The sequence below is a fragment of the Dipodomys ordii genome, unplaced genomic scaffold (assembly GCF_000151885.1).
Source record: "Dipodomys ordii isolate 6190 unplaced genomic scaffold, Dord_2.0 Scaffold37, whole genome shotgun sequence".
NCBI classification, from domain to species: domain Eukaryota; kingdom Metazoa; phylum Chordata; class Mammalia; order Rodentia; family Heteromyidae; genus Dipodomys; species Dipodomys ordii.
In genome coordinates, this window is record NW_012267253.1 from 13,602,349 (window position 1) to 13,618,392 (window position 16,044).

The 16,044-nt window shown below is 42.1% G+C and overlaps 1 protein-coding gene across 3 annotated transcripts in view; it reads left to right on the forward strand.

Moving 5' to 3' along the window:
* The window catches only part of Sptbn1 (spectrin, beta, non-erythrocytic 1), a 143,789-nt gene that overhangs the window by 56,146 nt on the left and 71,599 nt on the right, over positions 1-16,044 (forward strand). For all 3 annotated transcript variants that reach the window (XM_013017938.1, XM_013017940.1, XM_013017939.1), the window contains exon 2: positions 9,947-10,098. In XM_013017938.1, the coding sequence (XP_012873392.1) occupies positions 9,947-10,098 (152 nt within the window). The remainder of the gene's footprint in view (positions 1-9,946; positions 10,099-16,044) is intronic.

Consider the following 16,044-nt stretch of genomic DNA (forward strand, 5'->3'; position numbering starts at 1 on the left):
TTTTTTTTTGCTGGTCGTGGGGGCTGAACTCGGCCTGGGCGCTGTCCCTCAGCTCTTCAGCTCAAGGCTAGTGCCAAACCACTTGAGTCACAGTGCCACTTCCGGCTTCTTTCTGCTTATGTGGTGCTGAGGAATCGAACCCAGGGCCTCATGCATGTGAGGCAAGCAATCTACCACTGAGTCAACTTCCCAGCCCCTGAAATTTTGGTTTGATGCACTGGGGTATTAGAAAATGATATCGACTCAGTACTGTAAAATTATACTTTTTCTTTTTAAACTTTGTTACAGTCATTTCTGAAGTTCAAGTGCAATAGATAGTCCTCACATGCCTCCTCCCCAAATACAGTGGACAATTGTGTCAGTGTTGCTGTTGGGATAGCCTTACTTATTTATCAGTGTCATCTTAACCCTGATAGTGTTTACTATAGGTCATGATCATTGGCTAAAAGGGGTTTAGGTGACTAATTTGTAATGAACAGAGGGCAGTTATTACAATTCTCTTTTGTTCTCCCCCCCCCCTTTTTCTTTTTGTGCCAGTCTTGGGGCTTCAACACAGTCTAGGCACTGTCACTGGACTTATTTGCTGGAGGCAAGCACTCTACCACTTGAGCCATATTTCTACTTCTAGATATTTAGGTGGTTATTGGTATCTCAAAGACTTTGCTGCCCAGTCTGGCTTTGAACTGTGATCCTCAGATCTCAGCCTCCTGAGTTGCTAAGATTATAGGTGTGAGCCACCAGTGCCTGGCTGTTCATGTTTGTTTTAAAATATAATCTTTATTATTTTCTAAAACCTTGTCATAATTCCTGTGGTTATAGATTATGACTTGTCTTTCATTGTCTTTCAAAATGCTAATTCTCTGGGCAGTAAATTTTCACATATAACCTTAGAGAACTTCTTGATATTTCATTTAAGTATCTTAGATGAAAGCTTTCATAGTGAATTCATCCACAGAGAGATTATTTTGGTAAATGCTATATTGTGTGTAAGAAAAGCAGACATCTTTGACTTCCCCTTCCTGTGTTTCCTATTTAAGAAAAGAGCTTTTTGGATTCAATGACTGACAGTAAACAGCCATCAAGAAAGGGTCCCCAGTGGCTGTGGTTGGTGCAGTTACCTTACAGACAGCATTGGCTCTAGACATCTGTGCAGCAGAATATCCTTGGGTCTTGAGTGTCTTGACTTTGATGTATGTGAGAGAAATGGTTTTCATCCCTGTACTCTTAGCCCTAATTCCTTTGACCTTAAAAATTCTGGAGATCTAGAAAAGATTGAAAATCATTAGCAAGGGCTAGGATATACACAATCTTTTTTTTTAAAGAACATGAGCACATTATGTATAACAATATAATTTTGGGGGCAGGGAATGTGGCTTGGTGGTGGAGTGCTTGCCTAGCAAGCATGAGGCCCTGAGTTCTAGTCCTTGGTACCACATAAACAATAAATAAAACTAATAAAATAAAGGGAAAAATAACCATTAACATAGATATATAATTTTTTTCTTTTCCTCTTCCCTCCCCTTTCCATCTTCCTTGTTACATGAAAAAAATAACATGGGTAAATTTGCGTTTTCTTTTACTACCTCCACTAATTTTAAAGCTCCTACAATAAAAAAAAGCCTACAGTTTTTTGAAATGAAGTATAGTCACATACTGCATGAAGACTTTTGAGGTCCATGATGGCCCACATACACAGGTTCTGAACTGTCTCGTGAACTCTGTGCTGTTCATGAAATTGTCGATAGCATATTTCTTAGAATGTGTCCTTGTCCTTAAACCATGCATGACTACAGATGATTTTAACTTCACTAGTGTATTTGTGTGCCCTGTGGTGGGCTGGTTTAGGATATTATATTTATTGCTTTTTTAAATAGTGCTGCTTAGGTTATAATATAAAATCACAGGATGAAGTTTGCTGACTTCTGTTTTTAATTGATCTTGGAAATCATGAAGGATCTGACCTCAGGTGCATGGTCATTTTTATCCCTCTCATTTCAGGAAAGTAATATTTTGTTTTCCTTAGGCAGTGAGGGATAATAGTGTGAGCAAGGCTTTGAGACTCAATTATTTTGGGGGTGGGGAGAGGCAGGCTGGTCCTGGGGCTTGATCAGGCCCTGGGCACTGTCCCTGAGCTTTTTTACTCAAGGATAGCACTCTACTACTTGAACCATAACTCTACATTCAGCATTTTGGTGGTTAATTGGAGATAAAAGTCTCATAGGCTTTCCTGCCTGGGCTGTCTTTGAACCATGTTCCTCAGATCTGAGTAGTTAGGATTACAGGTATGAGCCATCAAAAGCCTAGTGGCTTTGAGATTCCTGAGGTTTAATGTGGAGATAGGTTCTAGTCCTGGGTGCATCTTTGCTAGCAACATGTTCTCAGGTGAGTCACAGAAACCTTTCTGTGCTGTTCTGTTAAAAAGAGGTAATAATAAACAAGATAAAGCTACAGAGGAGCAGAATAGGGTTCATTCTGTCCCTTGCACTGATTGTTCCTTTCTGTAATCCCTCGCTATTTCCTTCTGTGTGTTGCAGAGAAGAGTAACCTATTAGCAGGCCCATGATCTGGCTACCTGTATGTGGAAGCAGTTTTGACATGTATCACCCATTTTTTAGTCAATGGTTTCTGGTTATTTTTTAATGGAATCCTGAGAATGCTTACTACTGAGGTTATGGCTCAAGTGTAGAACAAGCAAGCACAAGGCCCCAAGTTCAAACTCAGTACTGCTGAGAGAGACAACACATTTACTTTTCCCCCCTGTTTGTGGCACTTTGTTATTTCTGATTCTCACCCTAGCTTTCACAACAGAGGTTTACTTTAAAGACCATTTGAAAGCTGGGCACTGGTGGCTCAATGCCTGTAATCCTGGCTACTCAAGAGGCTGAGATCTGAGGATTGTGGTTCCAAGCCAGCCCAGGCTGGAAAGTCTGTGAGACTCTTCTGTCCAATTAACCACTAGAAAACGGAAGTAGTGCTGTGGCTACCCCCACCCCCACCCCTGCAACCAACAAAAAGAAAAAAAGACTATTTGAATTTAATGGAAACCCTCACCTAGCCTCAGCCTCCTCTGGTCATAGCTGCTTATGGCTAGCTTTTTTTTTTTTTTTTTTGCGTCAGTTGTGGGACTTGAACTCTGGGCCTGTCAACCACTTTAAGCTGTAGTGCCACTTCTGGTTTTCCGGTTAATTGAAAATGAGAGTCTCAGGGACTGAGACTGCCCGGGCTGGCTTTGAACTGCAACCCTCAGATCTCAGCCTCCTGAGTAGCTAGGATTAGAGGTGTAAGCCACTAGTGCTTGGCTGGATTGAGACATTAAGATCACCTTGAGAAGACCCCAGAGTGTAGCGTGACTTCTCAGTTCAGTATTGTAGCTCTTGGGAGGTTTCCTCACAGTGCTTTAGTTTCCATGCTGGCAAAAAACCATGTTGCTCCTTGGCAAGTGGAGGTAGCCAGCTGATATATACACATAGGTGCAGTTATATAGGGTTTACAGTTGCTTTGTAGTTTGCACATCAGACTGTGCTGCATGTGCATTTAGGACAGATGTTGATGTTGATGTGTGTTTTGTCTGTGAAGCGGGTTAAACTGCTAAGGGAAACGTTTTAACTCAAATTCTATTTATATTCAAACGCGTAAACATGAATTAAAGGCCCCTAGACCAATCTGCCACCCGAGGCCTTCAGTCAAAATATTAGTTTCCTTCCTCTTGTTCCCTCAAGATAACAGTTTGATTCTCTGCTATCCATACAGCCAGTTGCCTGTTTCCGGTTTCCTGCTCTGTGTTATTTTGCATGTTTCTCCTGGGAAATGGCTTATTTATTTTTTCAAGCTAAAGCACACAAGAGAACTCTACCCTATCAAATTCTTTTGTTTTAAATTGATTCTTCCTTATTTTTTTTTAAACAACGCAAGGATGGATAAGTCTTGTGATTGACCTGTTTAAGTCATGTTAAAATGATATAGGTATGCCCTTGTGTGTTTTTCAACTTTATAGTTACAGGTTTTCAGTGAACATTGGTCAGAAACAAAACACAGTAAAAATTGGGGGGAAAGAGTCTCATCTTTAAAGTTATTTTTGGACTTCATTTAATCTGAAAGATACTACCACACAGTTGCATTTTTATCATGGTTCAGACACTGAAAAACAGTTAGAAGAACATGCAGTCATAAGAGCTTTGTTATATAATGAAAACATTGCCCATGAATTTTCTCAATTTCTAGGGGATCATTAGCAGCAGCAGCAAGATTTTACATATTGTTTCTTTCAGCATTTGTGTATTGTACACGCACTCTGCCAGGTATATGCTAAGGCTCTAAACAGACATGAAATGGACCACCTTCCTTTGAGGCAGTTGCAGGATAATGAGGAGATAGGACACAGAATAAATGAAAAAATGAAAGATAGTCATCCATCAAATGATGATGCTGGCCCTCTTTTTGACCTACATCTCAAAGAAAGACTGAGAGAAGAGACTGTCTTCTAAGTAGTAAGCAAAGATGGGCAAACAAGAGCATGTAGTGTAAGAGTACAGGGCAGGATGGGTAGAACACATAGGAGGCATATCAGCAAAGCTTCCTGGCTGAAGCTGATGTCTTAGGAGCGACCACTCAGGACCTTTGGACACAGGCACAGAGAACTGGATTCTCGTATTTAGCTTGGAGTCAGTGAAGATGTTGGCATATTAGTACAGCTTTGAAAAATATTTGGGAAGTATGACAGTGGCAGTGATACTTAAAGTGGATTAGAAGACAAAGATGCACAGGACAGGGAACCTCAGAAGTTGATGGTGGGTGGGACCTGAAGTCATCCTAATTGTGTCCAGAGTTTTCTTGTAAATTTCCAAAAATACATTGCAAAGTCATTCTCTTTGCAGTTGATTCTGTCCTTTTTTTCTTTCTATTTTTAACTTTCTAGTTTGTTTTCTTAGCTAGACTTCTACTTCACCGAATGTAAGAAACCTTAACTTAGATATATAATGTATACTTGGTAATATTGGCGTTTATTAATACTCTGAGCACACTTTCAAATTAGACAGCTTTAAATAGCAAGTCATGGCCATATGTTTGAAGAATGATTGCTTTATCATTTCCCTTTGACTGGTTCTCAGCTTCCAGTCACACAGCTCTTTTCTTGCTTTAAACCCAAGTCTATATCCAACTTGATCATGTCTGTGCAAAGCAAAAATTGCACTGGATTACCTTTTCTTCTTAGAGCAGCCCATTATTTTAGAAGAACTTTTTTACTATGTATTTTTCATTTACACCTATGAGTTCTAACCACTTGCAAAGTAAAAAGATTTCTTGAGCCAGGTGTAAATTCATTCTGAGGAAAAGAGATAATGAATTAAGGTCATTTAACAATTTTCATTTCTATTTTACTCTTACTTTCCCTCCAGATTGTTGGATACCTTTAAGCCTTCCTTCTTCCCTGACTCTTATTCCTTTCCAAAGCAGAAACAGTGGCATGTGTTGAAAATGATGTGTTCAGTGCGCTTTACAAAAGGCATTGCAGAAAGATACTGCTCATTCAATCCCATAACACAATGCCCTTCTGCTCACTGTAGCTATTGATGTGTCCTGTAACTTGATTCACGGTGACACTGTTCATTTTTTTGTAAGTAAAAAACATTCTTCATAGTGAACAAAGACTCTTTTGCCTTCCAGCATTGACAGTGGTCATTAACTAAAAAGAAGTAGCCAAGTACCAGTGGCTCTGCCTGTAATTCTGGCTGCTTAGGAGGCTGAGATCTGAGAATTGTGGTTTGAAGCCAACTTAGGCAGGAAAGTTCCTAATACTTTCTCTCTCTCTCTCTCTCTTTCTCTAACTGGATCTGGGGCTTGAACTAGGTGCTGTCCTTCTTTGTGCTCAAGGTTTAGGGTGCTTTGAGAAAGTGCTAAGTGCAGATAAATGGTGGTGTTACTGCAGGCACACCTGCAATCAAATTCCACTACCAAAAAGAGTATCTCTAATAGGATTGCACTTCCAGTTCACTCCTTCAGGAGTCAGAAGCTGATGTAAATGTTACCATTCACAGAAGCAGACGGATTTTCTTGTCTTCTCATGGAATCTCTCTTCTTCCTGACTCCTGACCTCATTACCATGTAGACCACTTACCTGTTTCCCAAATAGAAAGCTTCTGGTTCTTTGTTGTTGTTGTTTTCTCTTGCTTTTGCACTTTCACTCTCTGGAGGTTTAAAGCTGCAGCTACCCTCAGCTGGGTTGTGTTGATGGCCAGCTAAGTAGTGAGAATGTGCTTAAGTAAGGTCTTGGCTTTTATTCTACTCTCTTTTCAAAGACTGGGAGGTAAGCAGTGTTTGGTTCTGAATGCCTTTACATCTGAAGAGTGAGAATGAGACCTTTTTTTCCCCCTGTATCATAAGCCTCAATAGATCAGAGACATATCTAGTCTTGATGGCAGTACCAGTCCTGACAATTGGAGTGTTAGTGATACAGGATACACTTTACAAAAGGATGGGGAGATGGAGGATTCTAAATCTTGCATCATGAAAATATGTTTTTTTCTCCCAGTGTTGTACAAGAGACATTAGTTACTGTCTAGTGATTGAGAAATTTGGCTGGAGCCAGCCTGGTTGAGCAATTGTGAGGATTGTGAAGTATCAGACCCACTGCGTTGGGCATAACAAGGGTTAAGCGAATGCTATTTTTTTCTTTTAAAGAATGAATCACTGTCTTTCTATGTATCTTTCATACAACTTCCTGCCCTTGTACTTGTAGTTTCACCCAATAGTTTGTGTGTGTGTGTGTGTGTGTGTGTGTGTGTTTATATATACTGACCCAGATGTTGAAGAAAAGTTTTTTTGCTTTTAAAAGAAAGCTGATTGAGATGACTTCTGAAGGCTTGCTCAGTCTGGAAATGGTATGATTTTCCCCATCCCAGGTAGATTCTCAAATGGTTTGAATTGATGAGAAAGCTTCTTTGTTGCACAGTGGGGTTCAATGAGCAGTTAGAATAATCTGGACACCTGACTGTATGATTTATATCCTTCCATTTGATATTGGGTGGTCTTTTGGTGAATCCTTGTGATATATAATAGTGTATAATCTGAGGGCAAACACAACCGAGAGATATCCACAGAGAGCATGAGACCAGTTCCTTGGAGTCAAGTATGAAGCAGCATTGACTAGGAACCTACAAAGCAAGGTTTGGCTGTGTCATCTTCCTGGGAGGAGATACAGGCGTGCATTCACTTAACAGTAGCAATATAAGTCCCTGGAAAAGTAAGAGGGAAATGGAAATGGCACAGAGGCAGGAATGTTTCTCATCATACTGACCCAGACAGAGCCCCCAGCATTCCAGGATCTCTGCTGCTCCTCTGCTTGGCAGCATGCCTTTTTGTAGGGTGAATAAGTCTGAAGGCAGGGAGTTTTGGTGCCCTCGAGCCAACATGCAAACCATAAAGCCAAAAAGCCTTTCTTTGATGCCGTCTAAGCCGATGATGAACAATGACCTCCTAACTTGAGTTTCCCTCTCCAGGGCTTGTAGTCTAACCAGCTACTAATGCCAGCTCCCAACTCTATAAGCCTATGATTTTCAGTAAGGGTTCTCGGCCCCAGAATTGTTGGGGTTGGATAATGATTTGTTGTAGGGGGCTGTCCTGTGTACTGTGGGACATAGCATCCCTGGTTTGTGTCCTCAAGATGTCATAAGCATATATCTCAGAAATTTCTTTAGACATTGTTAAATGTCCCCTGGGAGCAAAATCCCCCCCCCTTTTATTGTTTGTTTTAAATCTCTGGTCTAAATAACAAGATCACTGTGGATCTTGCAAGAACTACTTTTCCACCCCACCACAATTGGCCTTATGTTCATAGAACTGGAAGCTGATCCTCTTCTTCCACCTTTCTGCCAGCAACAGCTGCTTGAGTCTGGAAACCTATGGATTGTCTTCCATCCTCTAAGCCAAGGGCCTTCTGTTTCTCCAGACCTATTTTCCTAGCCTCCCTGGGTGGGAAATGTAGGGGTGATGTCATTTTGCCTTGCCAGGGAGAGTAGAACAAAGGATTGGGTCTCCCAAGCCTAGAGCCTTATCTTCAGTTAGGCCACTGGGTGATGGACTTCCCCCTCCCCCTCCCTCCTTCCAGCTTCAGAAGTGTTTGTTGACACCAAGTAGCTGTCTCTGCTGAGTTGGTTTCTTGACCCCCTCCTCTGTCATGAAGGTATCAAGCGGGTCTGGTCCCTGGGCACAATCAATCTTCCTTTTAACTTCCTCTTAACGTTTCTAGCCAGAGCAGCTTCAGAGCCGGTGTGATTTTTCTAGCACTACTCTTTTGAAGCGGTGGCGCACACAGCAGCCTCAGGGAGCCTTCGTTACACAGATCCGAGTCTGTTTTGTATCAGCTCAGTCCTTCCAACCCTGCCACTCCTCTCCACCTCACCCTCTGCCCTTAAGTTTGCTTTTTTGTGGGAAGGAGGGTTGGAGTTGAACTATAACTCTTTAGAGCAGGTTTGAAGCAAATCCTCAGAATTTTCTCATTAAACAAAAAAAACAAAAAACCTGCTATGGCAGCTTGAAAGAAGCCGCCAGTGTTTCTTTATAATGGCAGATTCACCCAAAGGAAAGGAATCTATTTTGCTCATCCCCCTTGCACCCCCCCCACCTCGCTCCCTGAAATGCTTCAATCCAAGCATACTTTCCTTTTGATCTTGCTCACTTGATAGGCTGGGTGTGGTAGTAACTTTGAGTCTCAAACCTTTCATTAAGAGCCTAAGATACCCATCAAGGACTTTATTAGATGTTTTCCAGCCCAGTATAGTACATAAAGGATATTAAATTTTTTTCCAATTAGTTGGCTCTAAATACCATCTGAATCAGGAGTTACTTGCCTCCTGGGTAGAGACCATCTGTGAAATGTCCCCAGCAGAAGCTTAATGTGTCTGTATTCTCCAGCCTTGCTCTTTCAAAATAGCTAACCTTAGGCCAGAAAGTGCAGCTCCCTACACGACAGAGTAGTAAAGTTACCATTCATCACCATGATTGTGTGATTAATAATACATGTGGTCTTTTCCAAGCTACAGTGTACCTCTCGCTGTCTTTTTCTCCTTTCCTAATCTGCCCTTGTGATCCTTTGTTTCTGGTTGGCCTTTGTCCCCCCACAACCATTCCATCTGGATAGACCGTTTATTTAGGGAAGGAGAGGCTGGACTTCAAGGAGCTGCAGGTGACCAGGTGTCTGCGCCGGTCCTCACCGGCTCACTTGCCAGGTTGGCAGCAGTGGTGAAGTCTCAGAATGCCCTCTGCCTCACTCCTTGTGGTGGGGTTGGTGGTGACCTCTGGCAGATCTTTCTAGGACACTGGGCTGTTTGCTTTCTCTCTGGCCAGCAGTAGTACCCTTAGGCCACTGGCACATGCCCCATTCACAGGATCAGCTATTTACATGCCACTCAATGGTTTTGAAATCCATAAGAAATTGTTGGGCTCTCTGCTTCTTTTGTGAAGTCATGAAGTCATGCATCTTTCTGATTTGTACTAGGAATAGGGCTTGGGTTCTTGTGGGATTAGAAGTACGATACCAAGTAGATACCACTTCTGTATTTCTATGGAGATAGCTGCAGTTAAGAGGATCTAAGTAGATGCTGGGCGCTGGTGGCTCACAACTATAATCCTAGCTACTCAGGAGGCTGAGATCTGAGGATTGTGGTTCAAAGCCAGCCTGAGCAGGAAAGACCATGAGATTCCTATCTCCAATAAACCACCAGAAAACTGGAAATGGTGCTGTAGCTCAAGTGGTAGAGCACTCACCTTGAGCTGAAGAGCTGAGGGACAGTGCCCAAGCCCAGAGTTTAAGCCCCATGACTGAACAAAGAAAAAAAAGAGGATCTAAGTGGAGATTTCATTGGAACTTACTTTTGCCAACTCCACTCCTGTATACTCCTGCGCTGCCAGTGCCAAGTTGGTGGTAAATTGAGTTCTTCTCTCCTTGCAGATGAGCGTGAAGCCGTGCAGAAGAAGACCTTCACGAAATGGGTCAACTCTCACCTTGCCCGAGTGTCCTGTCGGATCACAGATCTGTACACTGACCTTCGAGATGGACGGATGCTCATCAAGCTGCTGGAAGTACTCTCCGGAGAGAGGCTGGTAAGTGGAAAATGGTAGCTGACTGTCTTGTCCCAGATATAGAAAAAGGTTTTTTGTTTTTTGTTTTTCCCAGAAATCAAATGTGAACTTGTTGAATTCTACAATTAGTAATTTTTGCAAAAGGGAATCGAGCTTTTGGGGAAAACTCCAGTGTCACATTCTGAGTCTGGGTGATAATTTTGAACTGTAATAAAGAAGCTTCATTCTGGTAATTTGTGAGGTTGCTGCTTTTCTGGCTAGTGTCCCTGTTAAACAAGGCACAGAAGTGGAAGGGCTGGGCTTGGACACAGATGAATCCATATCCTATATGAGATCATGGGATGATTTCTAAATTTGTGTCTTACTGGTTCGCTGGAAAATCTGAGCTGCCATTTCAAGGTGGCAAGAATTGAATTCAGTCGTGTCTGATTTTTTTTTTCTTTCCTTCTCCCTTTTCGTTTTGGGGGGGGGTGGAGATTGGTATTTTGTTGTCTCCTTGGGAACTGAGCATCTGATGAATTTACCTCACCCTCTTGGGTAGGAAAAAATTCCAGTCTGCAGTGAAACTATCCCTATTCTGTTTCCCAGAGTTGCTTAGGCCTCTCTTACTGTGACTTTTGTTTATGCACCAGCTCAGAGAAGCTTAAACCAGTCACTGACTGACCCAACAGGTTTTGTCTCACCTGGGCTTTTGAAGACTGATGCTGTATTTTCTACCAGAGCACATGCTAGGTAGTGGTGGGCCTGAGCCAAGAGCTCATTGCCCAGGGTTAGAGCCCACATCTGCACTGACCTCACCAGGAAACTATGATGCCAGTGGTTGGCAGGACTTCCAGAAAGCTGTATTTTTAACTTGATCTCCACCCTGTAACTTGACAGCCGCAGTGGGCTTTTGTGCAGGTTGACCCACACACCTCTGACCACAGGCAAAGGGGCCAAGGTTGTACCCTCCCCTATTATTTCCCACAGACACAATTGCCTCTCCAAACCTGAAGAAAAATAGAATCAGCATTTTCTATCCCTTTGCCCTTTTGTTCAAGACTAGAGACCTGGCTTTGATGAAAGACAGTGAAGTCCCTTGTTATAGGTACTGAGTTCTATCTGTGTTCTTGGTTCTTGGAGCCTGCAGATGTTACTGCCTGTTTTCTATCAGAGCTTATAGTTCAAACTAGACAAATAGAAAATCCCCTCAAATCACAGTGGCTGTGAGAAGGGAGTGGCTTATAAGGAGGTAGGAGCAGTGGGCTGCTCCAGGAGGGCATTATTTATTGCCTTTTGGTTTGTTTACTTGAAACAAGACTTGTTAGGTAGTATAGGTTAGAATTGTAACAATATGCAGCTTAAAAAATACAATTTTGGTAACCAATAATTTTCTTCTCTTAACACTTTTCTTACTTAACTCCTTAACTTTCAATCTAGTATGATTGTTGGTTTTGTTTTTGAAAACTGAAAAAATTCATTAAGATTATATGAGTAGAAATTAGTTGGAATATTTATTTATGTTCCAATGTGGTGCAGCCTTTCAGCCTGTAAGTAATAAAATTGTTCACTTTTGAACAATAATAGATAATAGGTGGCATCAGGCCATTCACTTTTTTTTCTTTTTGGTTGGTTGTGGGGCTTGAACTCAGGTCCTGGGCCCCTGTCCCTGAGCTCTTTTGCTCAGAGCTAGTAGTGATCTACCACCTTGAGCCACAGTGCCACTTCTGGTTTTCTGGTTGTTAATTGGAGATAAGAATGTCACCAACTTTACTGCCCAGGCTGCTTTGAACCATGATCCTCTTATCTCAGCCTCCTGAATAGCTAGGATTACAAGAGTGAGCCACCAGCACCTGGCTCCCTTTTATTCTGAACAGGACAACAAAAATTTTAGCAGGGAGGGGGGGAAAAGCCATCAGGAAATTATGAATACCTTCTACTCATATTTGCTGCTAGCAAGAATTTTTTACTAGGGTCTAGAGGGGAAGAAAGGAAAATGTCTGCTATCTCTGGTCCTCTTAAGCAGCCAGCGTCAGGAATTTTGGTTATTGGTGATAAGAGTAGTTTGTAAAACCCCAAGTGCATTAATTTCTTTTGCTGTCCTTCTCTGGTAGTTGTCCTGGATTAGAAGCTAGATAGTCCAACTGCTTGTATTCCATGCATACTATAGATACAGTGAGTTAATTTGTTCATTTGAACTGTAGATTTTCATTGATTTCTTTATAAGGAACACAAATCACACTTTGCCTTCAGCTGCTAAGGTTGTTAGGCCTTAAATTAGAGACCCTCCTAGCTGAAACCAGAATCCCTCCCTGAGGCTTGGACTGAAGGATTCTTGCATATTCAGATTCCAAAACTAATGAAGTGATTAGTGCTTCCAGGCCAGGGTAAATTAGTGTCCACAGCTAACTGTGCCATCAGATAACATTTAGCACTAGGCTTTCTGCACCAGTGATCTGAAACTCTGGGTAACATAAACATTTGCACTCCATCTGGAGTCCCATCTTAGTAGACTGGTGTTTACCACCAGCTTGGCAGTAAATAATAGATAAATGTTTGAAGACCTAGATGATCCAAATTTACTGTGTTAATTGATTGTTAGATTCCTTTACAGAGGTTGTGTGTGTGTGTGTGAGAGAGAGAGAGAGAGAGAGAGAGACAGACAGAGAGATTGAGAGGAACAGAGAAAGAGAGAGATTGTTTCTCCACTAAATAAACTTAAAAAAAAAGTTTTCATTTAATGACCCAAAAAATTGCAGTGTAACCTCACCTTGTATATTACCTCAGTACAATTCGAGTCAAGTTTGAATGGCTTTTAAGATGTTATTTGTGTTGTCACGGAACTTGACTCAGATACACTAGAGAACAGAAATTCCCATGTGCCATTCTGGCCTGGGCAGGCTCTGTGTCCAGTGTCTTCCCTGTTTTGTTTTGTTTTTTTGGTCTCAGGAAAGTCAGCTTAAGGAGCATTGAGAAATTTGTGGGGCCAAGTCAGGAAAAAAGCTGATGATTTTCTGAATTTACTATGATTTTCGGAATTCACTATGAACTGTAACTCTTCTTAAGGTCAGGCTTCAAAATTCTTTTAACAACATAGGCCTGTTCTTTCTTCCGTGTCACATTGGCAGGTAAAAGTGTGAGCACAGACCTGGTCCTAGTCACTCTATGGTTGCACCTTAGTCTCAGAACTAGATGAGAATGGGACTTGAAGGATGAAGGCTGGCTCTGTGACAGCAGCATTGATATTTAAAGGGAAAGGAGCCCCTAGCATAGTGTCCACAGGCCTGCATCGTGGTGGTGAAGGTTGTACAAAGGTTCTAACCTAGGGTAAGAGCTTGCCTGTGCCTGCTCTCTTCCTTTCATGGGGGTTCTGCAGGGAAGAATTCCAGGGAAGATGGCAAATGTTCTGCTTTGCTCCTGTCATACTAAACTCACCTCTAAGATTGCTTTTCCAAAGGCCTCAGTTCTTTCCCCAAACCCTGCTATTTCCAACCACAGATGCTACTAGTTTTTGTTTGTCCCTTGTTACCTAATATTCTATCTTTATGATGTTTTGGTTCTTTATTCTATTAGTCTCTAAGAAGAAAAAAACAAACAACAACAAAACAGGCACTTGGTTTTCTTTTGCAATCATTAGTTCCAAAACAGGCTAGGTGGGGTTGGTTTACCATGAGATTTGTTAAGCCTTAAATCCACATTGAACTGCTCTGGCGAAGGTTTTTCATAAAGCCTGTGTGAAGAGACCATACTGGCATGTATTATTTGTTGAAACAAGGTTTTGTGGACTGACCACAAAATCTAGCTGTTTTTTCTAAATACTATTTGTAAAAAAGGAGAATTTACTTTTGTTCTAAACAACTGGCCACCAACAACGTGCCTCACACATGGGTGAAGTCTTCTGCTCCACCATGTGTGACCTATGTTCTATGGCTAAAGACACTGTCACTCATACTGCAGGACCATCCAGGCTAGGGAGTGGCAGGTCCACTTTCCAGGGCCAGTCTTGTATTTAGCAGTTCAGCCCTTGGAGAAGCATGGTTCTGGGTGGTTTTGGAGTTCCTTAGGATTTCAGGGGGGAATGGGAATTGCTAAGTGGGGTAGCCTGGTCTTATCTTCTTGGGGGGTCTATCAAAATACACTGTTGGGAACGCTTCCTTGTGTCTTCTTCCGTTCTAAAGGAAGCCAAATGGGCTTCCTAGGGGAAAGTATTCTTTTTCCCACCTCTGGGTTCTGATTATTCCATAGTTCTGCAAGTCCGGAAACCTGGCAGAGTAAAGACCCACAAAACTTCATGAGTAGTTGGGAAAGAGCCAGGGTCTTGGAAGAACCTTCTCTCCCTCTACCCTCTAGGGACTTCCAGTCCATGCAGGAGAACTAATCAAGGGCAGGGCTTGTCAGGCTCTAGTAGCAATTAGAAGTATGTTTTCAGAATCTAAAGGTAGCTCCATAGCCTCACAGTTTCCTCTCCTTTGAAGTCAGAAAAGAGATGGGTCTGGGACAAAGGTGTTGGTAAAGATTCAGGACAAGAAAGGGACCTTGGAAAGGAAAAACAGGAAAATGTCTGCAAAAACACACATAGAACAAGGACGGTACGGGGAAGTAAAAGGAAGCTTGTTAAAGTGATTTAAAAGAGGATCAGTAAAAATAGGCATTTCCTTAGAATGGCCTCCCTGCCTTCAAAGCCCCTGGGTCTCAGGCACAAGAGCCTGCTATCCTATTGATCCTTGTCTCCATGTGAGTGGCAGTTCAGACTGTCCTATCACAAAGACACAGGATAGAAACACTCATGTTGCCATGGAAACGGGCCCATGCCACACTAGGAATCTGATGATAATTACTGGAGGCCAGGCACAAGATGCTGCTCTCCTTGACAGAATTAGCCACTCCCTGGGCGAGGCTTCAGAAAGTGTTTATTATTGAGAGATGCACCCTCCCCCACCCCTCCCATTGTGTTCCATTTTCACCATTGTTATCTTCTTCTTCCTTTTGAGAAGATGAAGTTCAGTGATATAAATATAGTTCTTACAAAAAAGAAAGCTATTTGCCAGATAGGAACTGAGTCTTTTCCTTCCTTTCACATGGAAATGCATACCACTCTTCCTTTTATTATGAGTTCTGTGCTCTTAGTATAATATAAAAAGAAGGCGCTTTAAATTTAAAGTCTTAGGTCACCACATTAAGGAACTGGGCAGATGACTTCATCTGTCTGGGCCATCATATCCTCATCTATAAAATGACATGAATAGTGATTGTGAGGATTATATGAGACTATGTCTGTAAACCACCTAACAGAGATGTATACTGTAGTGTAGTGCTCCATAAATGGCATCAAATTATTTTTGCAGCTTGGAAACTGTGCAGTTGATGGACATGTTTCTATGTGTAGTTTGTAAGATCATTATCACCTTTTGAAATTAATTTTTTAATTATCACTTCCTGGACTGTACAAATAATGTGCTTTAGAAATTTGAGAAGCCCATTTAAGCAAATAAGACCCAGGTGAGGGAGCTTGGGTGTACTTGAGCTTTACTCTATTTTTTCTTCTTCTGGGATTGAGCCCAGGGCTTCATGTGCCAAGCAAGAGCTCTACCACTGAACTTCATACTCAGAGCCTTCTCTTCATTGTTTTTATGATTTAATTTTGGGGGCAGGGCTTGATAAATTGCCCAGGCTAGCCTCAAACTTGCGGTCCTCTTGTGTCAGCCTCTTGAGAAGCTAGGAGTTCGTGTGTGTGGTGTCATGTCCTGCCAGCTTTCATCTTGATATTCGCACAACAGTACAGCATCAAGCCTTGCCAGCTATTTGTTCTGTTTGTGGTAAGTGGGTGGGTAATGGTCCACTGACCATGGGTGAGCTTCAATTATGAAAGTGGGGAGAGGGCTGGGAAGGCGGCTCAGTGGTAGAGCGCTTGCCTTGCATGCATGAGGCCCTGGGTTCGATTCCTCAGCACCACATAAGCAAAAAGAAAAAAGCCGGAAGTGGCGCTGT